Here is a 15,085-nt window from a genome sequence, read left to right as displayed (position 1 = left end):
TTCTCTAATATGTTTTCCACAACATTAAGTAGTGATCTGTATCTCTCGCTCTATTAACTATATCGTTTAATAGTGCTTCCCAAGAACACAGTTAGATAAATTACAGTGTCCTTATGGGGGGGGGGGGAGAAGCCATGAAGCAGCAGCATCTAAAACTTCATTCTCTAGAACACAATATATCAAGTTTAATATCAATACAAATATCGATAAGCACTATCACCATATTAACTCTAGCCCTTCCTAGAAATGCCTTTGCTCTACTGTGCTGTACTATTACAGTCTCCGCTCACGCTGGAAGGTTGCTATATGAACCAAAATATGACATCCACTTCATTTGCAGTACAAACATTGCTCTGGTTCTGGGCCTATTACGTAACTTAGGCTCATCTACTTAGTAATCCCTTCAAGAAATGTGTTTTAAATATACTACTTGGGTGTGTTAGGGGAAGGAACATAGTGTTCCCTTCTTTCTGAGAGTAAAATTTCTATTCTTTCCCTTGTTGTTCTTGGTATTTGAAGGCCCAAACCAAAATTAAGCTTAAATTATGATAACTAAGAGGAATATCCAGCCTGAGCCCTAATTTTATTTTTATATGTTTTATTATAAACCAACAAATCCTTTTTGAATGAGGTTTGGTAAAAGTTAAAAACTATCTCAGCCCTAGAATTTAACCATCAGCTTGGTTTGGGATCAAATAACATAGAATTAGTCTAGATACATGGGTCAGCAAACTCCTTCTGTGAAGGGCCCAATAGATGCTTTAGGCTTTAAGAGCCATAGAGTCCCTGCTCCAACTCCTCAGCTCTGCTGTGGTAAAATGAAGCAGGCAAAGGCCTATGAAAACAAACATGTGGCTGTATTCCAACAAAACTTTGTTTACAGAAACAGGCATTGGGCCAGATTTGGCCAGGGGACCATAGTTTGCCAACCTCTGGCAAGAAAATCGATATGGTCTTCCGCTTTTATGTTTCTTGGGGAAAAAAAAAATCCATGGGAAACCCCCATGGGGGGTTTCTTGTTTTTCTACAAAAACAAGAGCAATTTGAAACCCTAAGAGTGACCGATTCTGTGGCAGATTGGCAGCTGTATTTCACAGGGATTATTATATTTAATTTGGAAGTGCAAGGTGCATGCAGAAGGGAACGGAAGACTGATAAATAGGCACTACTCTTCAAGTACACAGAAATAATTCTCATCCAAAGATACAACCTGCTGAGACAGAGCCTCACAGACCCATACGACTTGGATGTTACCGTGGGAGTAGACTAAGAATTTTTGGAAGACATCTACTCTCTTTTAGGCGAGATTATGCTATTCCGTGATTTAGTAAAGAGTAGCTAGATACCAGGAAGGACAATAATGGGTTGGTGCTTCTATCTTTTCCTTTAGAGAATTATATGTTCTTATAAACGTAGGGACATGAGATATATTTTTCCAAAGCAAGAAGAGTCTGAAGGACCACAAAGTATGTATGTTTTACATGTTGCCAAGTTTTAGATCTGTAAGGACAATTGTCCGCTTGCTGTTTTCAAAATCAGACTAAAGATGAAATGCCTGTAAATACCTAAACAGTTAAAATTTGAGAAGTACGATGGCATTGCAGCGAGTAGACTTTTGCATTGTTTTAATCACAAAACTAACTCTAAAGACGGCTATTTCTTGAACCCATGGTCTGTCTCTTAGGATAGTGTGCCCCAGTGGGCTACCTATCAGAATCCCATGTGTCTGTTTTTGCCATATAAATTTCTGGGCCCTGCTCCCAGACTGTTGAATCAAAAAATAGTGGCTGGGCTTTACTTTGTCTCCTCCCAGAACTCTGATGGGGCGGACAAAGTGATTAAATTCTCACCACAGATTATCATGAAGTAATATCATTTACTGCCTTTAACAGATAAGAGAGCCGGAGCTCGAAGAACCTCACTCGCTGAAAGTCACCTATTCGCAGCCATACTGTCTTTCCGGGGAGAGCCACCGACTTCTGTTATGCCACCAGAATGGGATTAACCAGGAAAAAAACATAATGCCCACATTCTAATTTAGAACCTGAGACTGCTTACCTTTCCTTTCAATAAATGTTTACTGAATAAGAATAGAATATAAAGCCCAAACGTTACTCTACAAAAAAAAACAAAAACAAAAACAAAAAAAAACAGATTATACTTAATAGTGGAATGTTGCCTGGTTAGGATGCTTTTATTTTTTCTAATTTTTATCCATTTCTGGCCTTAAAGGTTTAAAAAAGAAGAAAAAAAAAAGTTGATCCAAGCTGGAAAGCGGCCACCTGTGCTTCACACACTGGCACAGAAAGAGGCCAGCAGAGGTGAATGGGCTCAAATCAGAAGAGGAGAGAAAAGAAGGAAAAACAGGTAGGATAGGGAAGGGTTTTTTTAATATTTATTTTCCTACGACCAAGCGTGTATTTTACAGATGTGTCAAATCTGTACCTGGCTGGGCACTTAGTACCTATTTTATTTTTGATGTCATGGTTTCAAATTTCAGTTCTGCCAAGAGCAGAAACTTCAATGATAGATAGGAGGGCTGAGTCTCCAGATTATTCTGAATTGCTTCCACGTCCCCCAAGATGCTCAAGATGGAGAAATTAAGTTTAAATGTGCAAATACAGCATCATACTTTCTGCTGCTGTACATATAGTAAAATAAGCATGAGGTGAACATGTGAAACTAAAGAAAAATGAATCAAATCTTTAGAAAATATTTTCACAGCGGGTGCCTCAATTCAAACATAACGTATAGATTAAATCTGTGGCCATGGAAAATAAGCTGCAATAAAAATGTGATTTTTTTTCCCTATATGTTAGAAAATCCAGGAAATGTTAGATTATAGTCACAGAACTTTTTTTAATTTCAGGTATTTGAGGTTTCCCTCACAACGAAAACTACAAAATGAGATGAAAAACCAAAAGTCCGTTTTCCATTCTAGTGAAATTGCTACCCTTTCTTGAGGCCTTCCCCAGGAATAATATCTTATTAGCCTGAGTCAAAGAAACCAAGAAAGAATTAGGAAGTGGATGTTTTGCAAGCTGAGGGAATGTGGGGTAGGAGAGCCAAATCAGCATTTACACTGACACAGGTGGTGACACCATCTATCTAATTTGGCCGCCAGATTTTACTGCCCCCAGGCTGTCTTCGCACTTCCTTGGTATTTGGGAGCAGCAGAGTCATCCTCCTTTTTCTTGTGAAACTGACCCAAGGACATGAAGGGAGAGAGCAGCCACAGTCCTTCTAAATTGCAACTGGACGAAGTTGAAAATGGAAACCGAATTGAAGCTCAGAGGCACCGAAGGCCGTAGAGCCCCTCCTGAGCCCCTCCGCGGTCAGGCGCAGCTCCGGGGAGGGAGAGCAGCAGCTTCCCGGGTAGTGGTGGGTCACCCCGGCTGCTGTTTTGCACGACTTTAGGCGCACAGCTCACCGGGTGCAGGCGGGGTTATACCATCAGCTACCTCAGGGAGGGGCTAAAATGGGATGGGAGGGAGACCACACGTTTTATATCTTTCCCTAACACTATGAATGGTTTCCTGACAATATCATTGGTGGATCTTCTAGAACTCTCAATCCGTCCTTCCTCATAGGACCAACCACAATGAAGTCCATAAAATTCCTTTTCAGCCCCCTTTGATATTCTAGAGCTTTCCCTTTCCTTTTTGTTTTTCTCCTGGGCTTCCAGGAGCCCAGGGCAGATTCCCATACTACTCCTAGGGGATAGGGATCACCGAATGGCATTCCTGAAGACCTGTCCTGATGGCCCATACTCTGCACCTTTTTAGGACCTTTCTTTGCATTGAAGTGTACTTTCTGGGCCCTGTCCTCCAAAAACTGTGCTAAGTAGCTTATAACTTTACAGCCAGTGTGATAAGGGGAACAAGGTGAAGGGGGATTGTGGCTAACTGTTCCCCCAACCTCACTGATTCATCGGCATATGGAAGCACTTTTAAAAAAAATATTTTTCTGATTTTATTTACATTCACTTAATTAACATGCAGTGTATTCCTGGCTTCAGAGGTAGAGGGCGGTGATTCACCAGTCTTATACGACGCCCAAAGCTCATTACATCCTGTGCCCTCCTTCATGCCCATCACCCAGTTACCCCGTCCCCCACCCCCGCGCCTCCAGGGACCCTCGGTTTGTCTCCTATGATTAAGAGTCTCTCATGGTTTGGCTTCCTCTCTGATTTCGTCCTGTTTTGAGCAAGGTGGAGTGTATCTGTCACATGGTGAGTTGCTCAGGAAATGTTAGCTGTTACTGCTACTGCCCTTTCTGACCCTCATCATCTACTCAACTTTCTTTTCAAATACCTTGTTTAAAAACTTGTCTTTTATTTCTCACTCCAAATGATAGAAATAAAAGTACTTGACTAGTAATAGTGTGTGTGATAAATATCCATGCTTCTCTCGCATTTTAGAGCCAATCTGTGAATCACATTTAAGCTGGCTTCTCGAAACAATTTCCAGCACATTCTACTTGCAGTCAGATGAAGTGGCAATTTTCTTAAAATATGGAGCAGTTTGGTGCTGGGCAGACATGTATTCAGGCTCATAAACATAAACATTTTTTATGTGGCATTTAAATATGAACTATGCAACTCCAAAATGCTACAAAAATATAAACAAAATAATTTCAGGAACAAAGAAATATAGCTGAAGAAAGATTGAGAGGAAGTAAAAAAGGAGCCAAGTTTTCTTTGACGCAGGAAAGTTGGTCATGGATACAGATTTGCTTGTGTAGATTTCTTGAGGGAAAGAATGTGGCACGTTCTGGAAATTGTTTAACATTATACATCAAGCAACTTTGGTGTTTGCTTCTTATTCTGACCTTTTTCTAGCAGCCTCGGCCCAAGGCCAGCCTCGAGCCTTTCTTCAGCGATGACAACCGTGTAGCGATGCTGAGTGAGAATGTGCTGGTGGAGCCGAAGCTCGGTTTCACTGAAGGAAGAAGGCCTGTAGAGTAGGGCCCTTCGGTCATGGCCGCCAAAGTGTGTCTCTATTGACTTCTGGATCTACAAAAAAAAAAAAAAAAAAGAGAGAGAGACAGAAAGGAGGCATAAAAATTCAAGAGGAAGAAGTTGCACGCTTCCCTTGAAGGACATCATTAATGCAAATCAAGGGCCATTCAGAAAGCTGTCCTGTCAGTGTCTCTGGAAATGAAAGACAGATCCCCTGAAAGGCTGGCAAGGACAAAGGTGACCTCGTATGCAAGAAGTGAAGGTGAATTGAATTTTTCTCACTATTATAGAGAGATGAGAATTTTAGGCCGTTAAAATATAGAGCTCCTGGGGGAATACTGTTACGCTGAAATACAGAGCTCAACCCTAGCTGAAAATATAAATTAATAGCAACGCCTTTCATCTGCATTGTGCTTCTATAAAATACTTCCAGCTGCATTACCTTTCACAGTGCTTTTTAGGTAAACACAGGAGAGGAAATGGATGCAGAGAGGATGGATTTTGTGCTGGCAGGACATGTTGAGGAATGGGGAGAGCTGAGAAGCACGCTCAGAGCTCCCTGGAGATGGACAATGCTGCTGCATCCCTCAAGAAAAATGCACCAAAACTGGCACCCGGCTCAGTGTGGCAGGGCGGACCCTGCCCCAGAAGGGGGACATCGTAATTTCAGGTTCTTCCTTCCATAGCTTATTGATCCTCCAAATAAATACTCTTCTTTCTCACAAGGATGTTTGAAATTCCACTAACAAAAAGGAATTTCCCAACTGGCAAGTAGAAACAATGCTGAAATCTGAGTTCATCATAAGGCATAATGGCAGACATTGGGTATTTTCCTAAAAACTTGAGAATAAACCTTGATAAAGTAGATAATTTTTTTTTTTTTTTGTTACTGGAAGGAGTGATGGTATCAGGGTGACAGCAAAGACTTGGAGGGGCCGAAGAAAAGGAGACAAAGGAGTTGGGGGAGGATGATGAGGGAGAAGAGGTAAAAAACAAAACAAAACAAAACTGGGATCCAAGTTACTCACAGGGCACCTCTGAGTCAAAGCGTCCACTCTGTGGATCTAAAACATAGGGAACCATGTCTTTTCACTACTTGAATGTCTTCCTGACTTCCCACGACCCCTAGACTCCATTCCCAATCTTCATCAAGGAACACAAGGCTATTCAGACTTAACCCTTGTCTTTCCTCTCTGGTCATAGCACATTCTTAATGCTCTCCATTCCTGACCCCACCCTGTTCTTTCATTCGCCCACCAATGTGCCTTCAACCTAAAATTCCTTCCCCCCTCTCCATTCGTCCATCTGGCTAGCTCCAAATCAAACGTCACCTCTTTGGGAAAGTTTTCCCTGAAATACACCCTTCTCTTGGCACTTCCGAGAGAGGAAGAGTGCATGTCTGCCCGATGCGAGCTCCGTAACAGGCAGTGTACACGTACACACAGCACATGTTCGATGAATGAAAATACCCACTAAATTAAGGAGTCCGGGTGCCCCATCAAGATCTTTGACGATCTTTGATCAAGATCTTTGATATCTTTGATGATATGTGTGGAGAGAAAGAAGGTATAGACTTAGACTACAAACTCTCTGAGGGCAGGAACCGTATCCCATCTGTCACTGCACACAAACTACTGCCATCTGCGAATGAACAGACAAAGCGAGTGACGGTAGGAGAACACAAACTCTGGAGAGCCTGCTGGGCTCGAATCCCCCAGGGTCTACCAGCGCTCTTTGTGTGACCTTGGCTGATACTTTCCTCCTTAGGGTGCAGAGAAGACTAAAGAGTTCATGTCTGTGATGGGCTTAGGACTGTGCCTGGTATATGGGAAATAATATGCATGTGGGTTTTTTTTTTAAGATTCATTTATTTATCTGAGAGCGACAGCACACACACAAATGGGGCAGGGGCGGAGGGAGCGAAGCTCAAGCAGATGCCCCGCTGAGCAGGGAGCCCAACCCGGGGTTGGATCTCAGGACCCTGAGATCACAAGCTGAGCTGAAACCACGAGTTAAACGCTTAGCTGGTGGAGCCACCCTGGCGCCCCTATATATGTGGTTTTTAAGTAATAACATGAAGAGCAAAGAGTCAGAAAAACTGCTTCTGAGCCTGAGCCCTGCCTGGCATGTGGTGACACAGGTGTTTAACACGCGTGCGGTGGACTTAATAGAAAGGAATAGAACACGAGCTAATCGCACCTCCCCTGCGTGGTACTTCGGACAAGCATGATTAATTAAGTATCTTCCCTTCTTAAAGGATGCTGTGTTTTATTGATAACGAAGCTATTTATTGATTGATAATGAAACTATTTAAACTCAAAAATTCAACTGCTAACTGGGACATGATTCCTCAGCTAATATCATTGCTTGTCATGGTAAATTTTGGAAGAAGGAGTATTTGAAGCCAGAACAGGTGGGGCCTTTGTACGCAGGAGTCAGAGGGCACCGCTGGCCCACAGGAGGCCAAAACAAACAAACATGCATGGAGGTGCAAGGGGAAGACAGATGCTTCCAAATATATCGGTGTCACTCAGGCAAAATGCACAGTGCCCAGAACTCCCTTCTCACATTATTTTCTTTCGTAATCACAGGATGCTCCTCTCTATTACAGCTGGCTCAGGATAGCAGTGATTTCACACGGGGAGAGTGTATTTTCAAACTTGATGTTATTACTATTTTGAAAAATCCATCCCCCCCTTCCCCCCGGCCAGGGTCAGTTTAAGCAAGAGCAACGTAGCTCTCGGCAGTGTAGCGGACATGGAGCTTATGGTAAATAAAGTATAATTACTGCCATATTTTATAATAACCTTTATAACAGACTGACATTTTAACTCGCATCTCAGGCTACAGAGAATAATGGGAAGTGAGCTTGTCAGTCAAATTATGTCATGTTATCCTGTAATACAAACTGCTCCTGTCCTTGTCATATTTATAACTCACTGTATCAGCAAAATGGCCCAATACCAAGGGGCAAGAACACTTTTGACTGGTTTAACAACAGGTGCACACACCACATACGTGAAATAAAAACTACATGAATAATTATGTCAACCACACTAACACATGCAGGATCCCCAAATGCCAGGAGCGGCACTCTGGGAAATGAGAGCTCTTGATTACCCCTACAATTTTGAAGATATATTTTTAGTGGAAGGGTTCAACCTGGCCAAGTCTACAACTCGAGACTCGCAGCCCCACTGAGAAGACCTTGGGAAAGAATGAGCGTTACTGGGTGTTAATCCTCTCTCCCTTCTTCTAGATGGACCTGAAAAATCGTCCCTCGGAAATCACGTTGCCAGACTACATCAAAGTTATTTTAATTTTTTAAAACATTTTATTTTTTTTTTATTTGACATATGAGGGAGGAGCAAAGAGAGAGAGAGAGAGATGGGGGGGGGGTTTCCAGACCATGCTCAGCACAGAGCCCGACACAAGGTTCGATCTCACGACCTGGATGCTTAACCGACTCTTGATTTCGGCTCAGGTCGTGATCTCAGGGTCATGAGATGGAGCCCCACATCAGGCTCCCTACTCATCTGCTTGAGATTCCCGCCCTCTCCCTCTGCCCCCGCCATTTGCCCTCTGTCTCTGTCTCTCCCGTTTTCTCTCTATATAATAAATACATCTTAAAAAAAACATGAACACATTATTTTAATTGGAAAGACTTCAAAGTCTGAGACCTTTATGCCACGTTAGCTAAAGCAAAGGACAGAGCGCCGAAATAAACAAGCTGAAGCGTTAGGTGCAGCCACACGGAGGAAGAACAGAGGCCCAGGGACCAGAAATCGGGATTTGAATTCTGCCTCTGCCACTTGCTTGCTTTGTCCACTGGGGAGAGTTGTGTTCTCTCTCTGCGTCAGTTTTCTCATACGTATGGTTGAAGTAACAAACTCTACCTTGTTGTAACCTGAAGTTAGGTGGGGAATTAAATTAATTTGCTATACAAAAGTGTCCAACACAGTGCCCCAATAATAAATGATGGCAATTATTAATAAAATTGAATAATAACATATTATAACTTTGCGCTTCCATTACGGGTTCTATAAGCATTAGGGGCCCCGGGGTAGCGCAGTCGGTTCAGTGTCTGGCTCTTAGTGTCAACTCAGGCCTGACCTCAGGGTTGTAAGATCGATCCCTGCACCGGGTTCTGTGCTCAGCATGGAGTCTTCTTGGGACTTTCTCCCAACCCCTCTACTCCTCCTCCCTGCATTCTCTCTCTCTCTAAACAAATATTTTTTTAAATCCTATAAGCTTTACAATTACTATAGTTTGACCTCTGTCATAAAAAGCATTTCTGCAATAAACTATGTTTCCATATATCTTGATATATGTTTTTCTCCATATGACTTGTCACCTTTTAATGAAAAAATATAATTATTTCTAGATTATGTTTATTGTCTCTCTACACCATAAAAGGGGGTAAATGAAACCATGTATTTTGTCTCTTTTGTTCACTTTTGTTTCCCTAACCTTAGAATATTACTGGGCACGTAAGGGGCACATAATAAATATTCCTTGAATGAATGAACACAAACATTTTTTTTCGATATGTATGTCTTAGTTATAAATACTACCATGGAAGATTGGGAACAGAAAGTGGTGAACATTTGGATTAAGAAACTTATCTCAGCAGAATTTCAAATAGGAGCAAGAATGACAAAAATAGGATTAAATGTTTGAGAAAAGTAATGAATTTGTAGTAAAAAAAATCAAATAAAGACCTATATTATAAAAGTCTTGTATTTCTCAATTACTTATAGTATTAAAAAAACTTCACTAAGACTCACCACAAAAGCAAGAAATAGAGCTTTTTAAAAATAGTAGGGATGAAAAATAATTTTTTTTCACATAGCAGGAACGTTTTTTCTAGATTTATTAAAGTAGCCATGTATTCATGACACCTTTTGATGCCCAAATACAAATCATATGGTAGACCTTGGTTGTGTGTTATATATAACTAAAACTCAAATTGCCCTGTGGTTTAGATCTTTGACATTTTAGAAATATTGCCGAGTCCATCATAGTGAATTATGTTTTAATTTTTCTGTTATAAGAATATAATAGGGATTTTTTACCCATTGGTGAAATTTACACTTATTTTAGAGAATTCAAGAAATAAAATTGAGTTTTCCTGGATGCATACCCTACACATTTCCCACTGAAAAAGTATTTATAATTGTAGGACACAGACCACAGGTCTCATGGGTATGCAAGCAGAGCCCGAGAATGTTCCTCACCTAAATGAATCTTTAGTTAACCTCTATCTTTATCTCACAACTGACTCAACTGGCTCTCAAGTCCATCAGGGAAGGAACACGCACTTCTCAGACCTACTCCATGACAACGAGCACAATCTTGATTTCACTCCCAAACGGCACCTCGGGGCTCCTGCCTGTCCCACGAACATCCCATGAAAGGCACGTTTGCTCACCTGTGCCTCTGCGCAAGTTTTAAGCATCAACAGAGAAACTAAAGCAATCAAGTTTCAACATAAAAAACTGTATTCCCAATATAGCTTTGATGAGGTGGCAGCGACTTACGTAGCTATTCCTACAACCCATCATCGCCTGTTTCTCCATCTATCTTTCCCGTTGGCGTTCTTCACGATTTATAGTTATATGTTGACTTGTTTAATGTCCGCCTCTCACACGAGCTTGTACGCTTCATGAAGGCCTAGATGTGTCTACGCTGGTCGGAGTAAGAGGGAATGGATGAATGAGTGAGCAAACGAATGAGCGCATGAATGCAAAGTACACATTCATTGTTTGTAATCATAGGTTCGATCATTTTACTCACCATCAAGTGAAAACATCCACTAGAAAATCTCAGTGGAAGCTTTGACATTTGCATCTCAAGCCATAAAATATCTACGACTTTTTCATCCCTCATGACTCTCTCTCCTCCGCTTCCCTACAACCACCCCCTCCAATGACCACATCTTGCACTTTGTGGTCCCCCAAACGGCCCCCCTCCAAAATTATAAAATGAGATTTTTTCCATTGTCTGATCGCATTTGCATGTTTCCATCTCTTCTCGTTTCTTCCTAACACGTCAGTTCTCCAACCACTGGCTTTTCCTCCTCATGCCAACTTTCTGAGAGCCTCTTTTTTACCTTCTTGCTCGGCAGTTCAGATTCCATGGTCCAACACTCCAATCACTCCCTACCCAGTATATTAGATTCCCTTGCTCCACTGCACTTGCACCACATTCACACGGTAAAGCTTCAGGCATGGAAGAGCTGGGGACCCAGCGGTTAACAAGACAGACGGGTCTCTGCCCCGCAGAGCTGACAGTCCATCAAGACGCAAACAACTAGGCACAATGAATAATGAGAAGCCAGGTAAGTAGGGAGGACTGGGGGGCTGCGGAACCTGACGCCCATAGATCCCATGTCCTGCCCCTGGGCTGGGTTGCTGGGAGCCACTGAAGCAAAGTGCCTGGTTGGTTGGACAGATTCTGGTTGGCAAAACCAATTGGGTCTTGGGGGTCCCCAGACCATCCGCCATGCTTCCCTCTCTCTCATACTCCATAGTGACCAACGTTCCCGGTCTCTAGCTACCTTCTTATTTCTACAGATCACTGCCTCCCATTCACAGAGGAAATCAGCACTAATAGAAGGAAACAAGCTACACGGCCTCTGTTTTGGCAAACCGGTCGCCTATCGGCACAACTAATGTTTCCTCTTTCCTGCTGGCTGCCGTAGAGGAAACCTGTCCTCTCCTCTTCTCCATAGCTAATCACTCTGGGTTTATTCTCCAGATTCCACATCATCCCCAACAAACCTCCTCCCGATGTCTACCCTCAAATCCCTGAGAACCTCATCCCCCTTTTCTCCTCCTGGGTCCTTCAGATGCCCTCCCGTTTGGCTCGTTCTCCATGTTTACTCATTCACTCACTCACCTACTTGAGATTGTTGAACACTTCCTACAGGACAGGCACGGGGCTGGGCTCTGAAGAGCCCTGGCAGGACTCTGCCCCGCTGAGCTCACTTTTTAGCAGGAAGAGCAAGAAACAACGAAGGAAATCTAACTCAAGGTGAGTTCCGGTGGAGATACAGATCTCTGGTCTGGGTGAAGTGCTAAAGGATGATCCCGGAGCTCTTCTAGATGCTGTCACTTGCATGTGTTATGAATGTTGTGCGTGAAAGAAAATGAGGGAAGAAAGAAAATCCTCAGAGGGAGAGAAAAGATGAGCAGAGAAGTTGCAAGAGCAAGTTCCTGCAGGTCAGCGCCACAGGTGCCGTGGGCGGTAAATACGGTCAGGCGGGCAGTAAGAAATGACCCGCAAGGAGGGGGAGGGCGAAGGTAATACAACTCTACTCGGTGTGTTCTTAAGTAACTAGTAGGAAACCAAAACCTCATGAGTAGTAGAGAATTGGAGAGTTGGTTGACTTCCCGCTGGTCTCTCTACCTACGTACACCCTCGAGGGACGTCGATGCCCTTTACTAAAAGCCGCAGCAGGGAAGGCACAAAGCGGGGAACCCGGAGAGCGTTTTCCTGTTTTATTTTGTTTTCTGGAGAGGGATGGGCATCCTGATGGAATTCCGGAAGGCCAGACCCTTACTTCCTACATCGCAAAGATTTCCTAAGAACTTTATGACGTCACTCCCATAATACAGAAAAGTTTTTTTTTTTTAAGTGTAAGTATTCCATGACCTGGGCGGTCAAGCCATAGGGGAGGCCTGGGCCCTGTGCTGCGAAGGCCCCTAATCACACGGGGGAGCATCAGAGGTGCCCGGGTGGGGCGGGGGTTAAGCACCGCAGGGTGGGGCCTGGTTTGGGGCAGAAAGAGCCAGGAGAAGCGGCCACAGGGCAGCCAGGTCACGGCGTGTGCAAGCGAGGGAGGTGAGGTACGAGGGCGAAGGCCTTCCCGAAGAAGGGCCTTGGCGTGAAGGGATTCCAAGCAAGCGGCCAGGGGCCTGCGGCCCGAGTGGGAAGAGGCGCAGACAGGAGATGGGAAAGCAGAGCAGGGCAGACGGGGACGGTAGGGTCGCGTGGCCTCCGCCCGCTGGGACCTCTGCCATCGCAGGTCAGGGGTGGGGGCATCACGGTGCCTGGTGGCCAGGAGAGGCCGCACCGCACCCATGCCACCGAAGGGCGGCCCCCAGCCAGGGGGCCAGGGCTTGTGTCGCGGGGAGAGGGGACCCCGGGCCCGGGCCACCCCGCCATGTCCCTGCCGCCACTGTGCCCGTGTGGCCCGGCAGCCACCCCCGGCCCCCCAGCGTGGTGGCAGCTCTCCCCGGGCCGCGGGCCCCGCCGTGACACGCACCGGCCGCGGGCTCCGGGTCTGTAACTTCACAGAGTGAGGCCCAGCTGGGGTCCTGCAAACCTGGGGCGGCCGGGGGGGCCCTGGGAGGAGCACAGCGCCCCGAGGTCAGCGGGGAGCACCTGTCGCTGTTGCCCTGCTCTGTCCTCGGGTGCCTCCGACTTGCTCCCGACGTGGGATCAAATACGAACCACGGCCCCGGGCCCTGCTGTCCCTTCTCCTTCCTTCTGCACCCCCAGTCTCCCCTTAATCAGACAAGCCCGGGGAGCTGAAGAGCAGGAGGCTACTCCCCCCGGGCCCCGATCCCGGCCGCAGGTTGGGGGGCAATGCTCCCGAGCCCCACGAGCCCCACTCGCAGCCCCGCAGTCGCTGCAGGCCGCCCGACAGGAAGAGAGGATAAAACCGACGACCGCACTCGGGAAACCCAAGCAGAAAACAAGGGGAGCCCTTGTTCTTTTGAAAAATGTTAAAATAATCGCAAGTCTCTGTCCCCCCAGGCCCAAACAACGAGCGAATTCAGCAGTTTGGTCTTAAAATAGCGAGGCCCTGCAGAAGCAACGTGACCGCGGGGAAGAACAGGGCCCCCGGCAGCGTCGCTACCTAAGCACCGAAGCGTCCACCCAACACTTGTGCGGGTGCCGGAGACCAGTGGGGGTTCGAGTCCTGCCTTCCAGCCCCAGGCCTCCTGACCCCTGGGTGTCCCCTCCCCTCCCCACCCTCCATTCACTGTCTGCTGATGCCACGGAAGCGCCACTCGATGGACTTTGATTTCTTCATCTGTGAAGAAGCACCAGTATTTCCTCTTACTTTTCATGCTAGTGTAAGGATGGGGGAGAGTCAGGGAAGACAAGGGCAGCCAAAAATATACAGTCCTCATAAAGAGAGGGCGCATTAAATATCTCTTAAAGAAGTCATTGCATGAAAGAACCTCTTGACGGATTAAAATATTTTAAATCGTTAAAAGGTAAACTGAGGCACATTCGACATTTTAAGAGCTCACGTAAGCAAAAGTCCACTCCAATCGGGCAGCCCCAAACCCCAAGTGGTTAGGAACACTCTGCCCAGAGGAGCCAGGGGCAAGAACTAGGTAGAGAAAGTGTGGGAGCAAAGAGTGGAAATTATTTGATTGGCTACAGCTTGGTGGGTTTTTTTGTTTTGTTTTGTTGTTGTTGTTGCTTGTGTGTGGGATCGGTTGTCCTTAGCATTTTGGCTTCCTAACCTTGAGGCGTTTACGGACGTAGGTCACCATGACATCAGAGCCCCATCGGTCTTATGGCCTCTTTGTGTAATGAAGATCATGAGATAAAAACCTTAAAAATCCCAATTACGTGGTTTCAAAGGGCTTCTGGCAAATTACCAGTGGAATAGGATAAGGTGGTGCTTCTAGATCAGGGGCCTTAACACGTCTAAGCATAATCCATCATCATCTCTGCTGTTCTTCTTTTACAAAAGTTGAGTGCTAGAGCAAGTGTATCATGAAAAGAATATACCCGGCCATCGCCGTCATGTGGACAACGGGCACACTGCTTAGACTTGGGTGCCAGACAAGAATTAGGCAGTAAGTTAACTGAACGACTAAATGTGATTTAATTTAATTTAATTAATTTATTTATTTTTAAAGATTTTATTTATTTATTCGTAGAGATGCAGGGAGAGAAAGAGAGGCAGAGACCCAGGCAGAGGGAGAAGCAGGCTCCATGCAGGGAGCCCGACGTGGGACTCGATCCAGGGTCTCCAGGATCACGCCCTGGGCTGCAGGCGGCACTAAACCGCTGCGCCACTGGGGCTGCCCGTAATTTAATTTTATATGTTGTTAGAACGTTCTGTAAATACATTCACCATCAGGATACAAAAAGCCC

At 45.1% G+C, this 15,085-nt stretch overlaps 1 protein-coding gene across 1 annotated transcript in view; it reads right to left on the bottom strand.

Annotated features, from left to right (window-relative positions):
- CPED1 (cadherin like and PC-esterase domain containing 1) overlaps nucleotides 1–15,085 on the bottom strand; it is a 261,375-nt gene that overhangs the window by 230,652 nt on the left and 15,638 nt on the right. Inside the window, exon 2 of the mRNA XM_038557483.1 lies at nucleotides 4,831–5,014. Within this exon, the coding sequence (XP_038413411.1) occupies nucleotides 4,831–5,014 (184 nt within the window). The remainder of the gene's footprint in view (nucleotides 1–4,830; nucleotides 5,015–15,085) is intronic.

This window comes from Canis lupus, chromosome 14 (assembly GCF_011100685.1).
Source record: "Canis lupus familiaris isolate Mischka breed German Shepherd chromosome 14, alternate assembly UU_Cfam_GSD_1.0, whole genome shotgun sequence".
NCBI classification, from domain to species: domain Eukaryota; kingdom Metazoa; phylum Chordata; class Mammalia; order Carnivora; family Canidae; genus Canis; species Canis lupus.
This window is presented reverse-complemented; position numbering and strand designations above follow the sequence as displayed.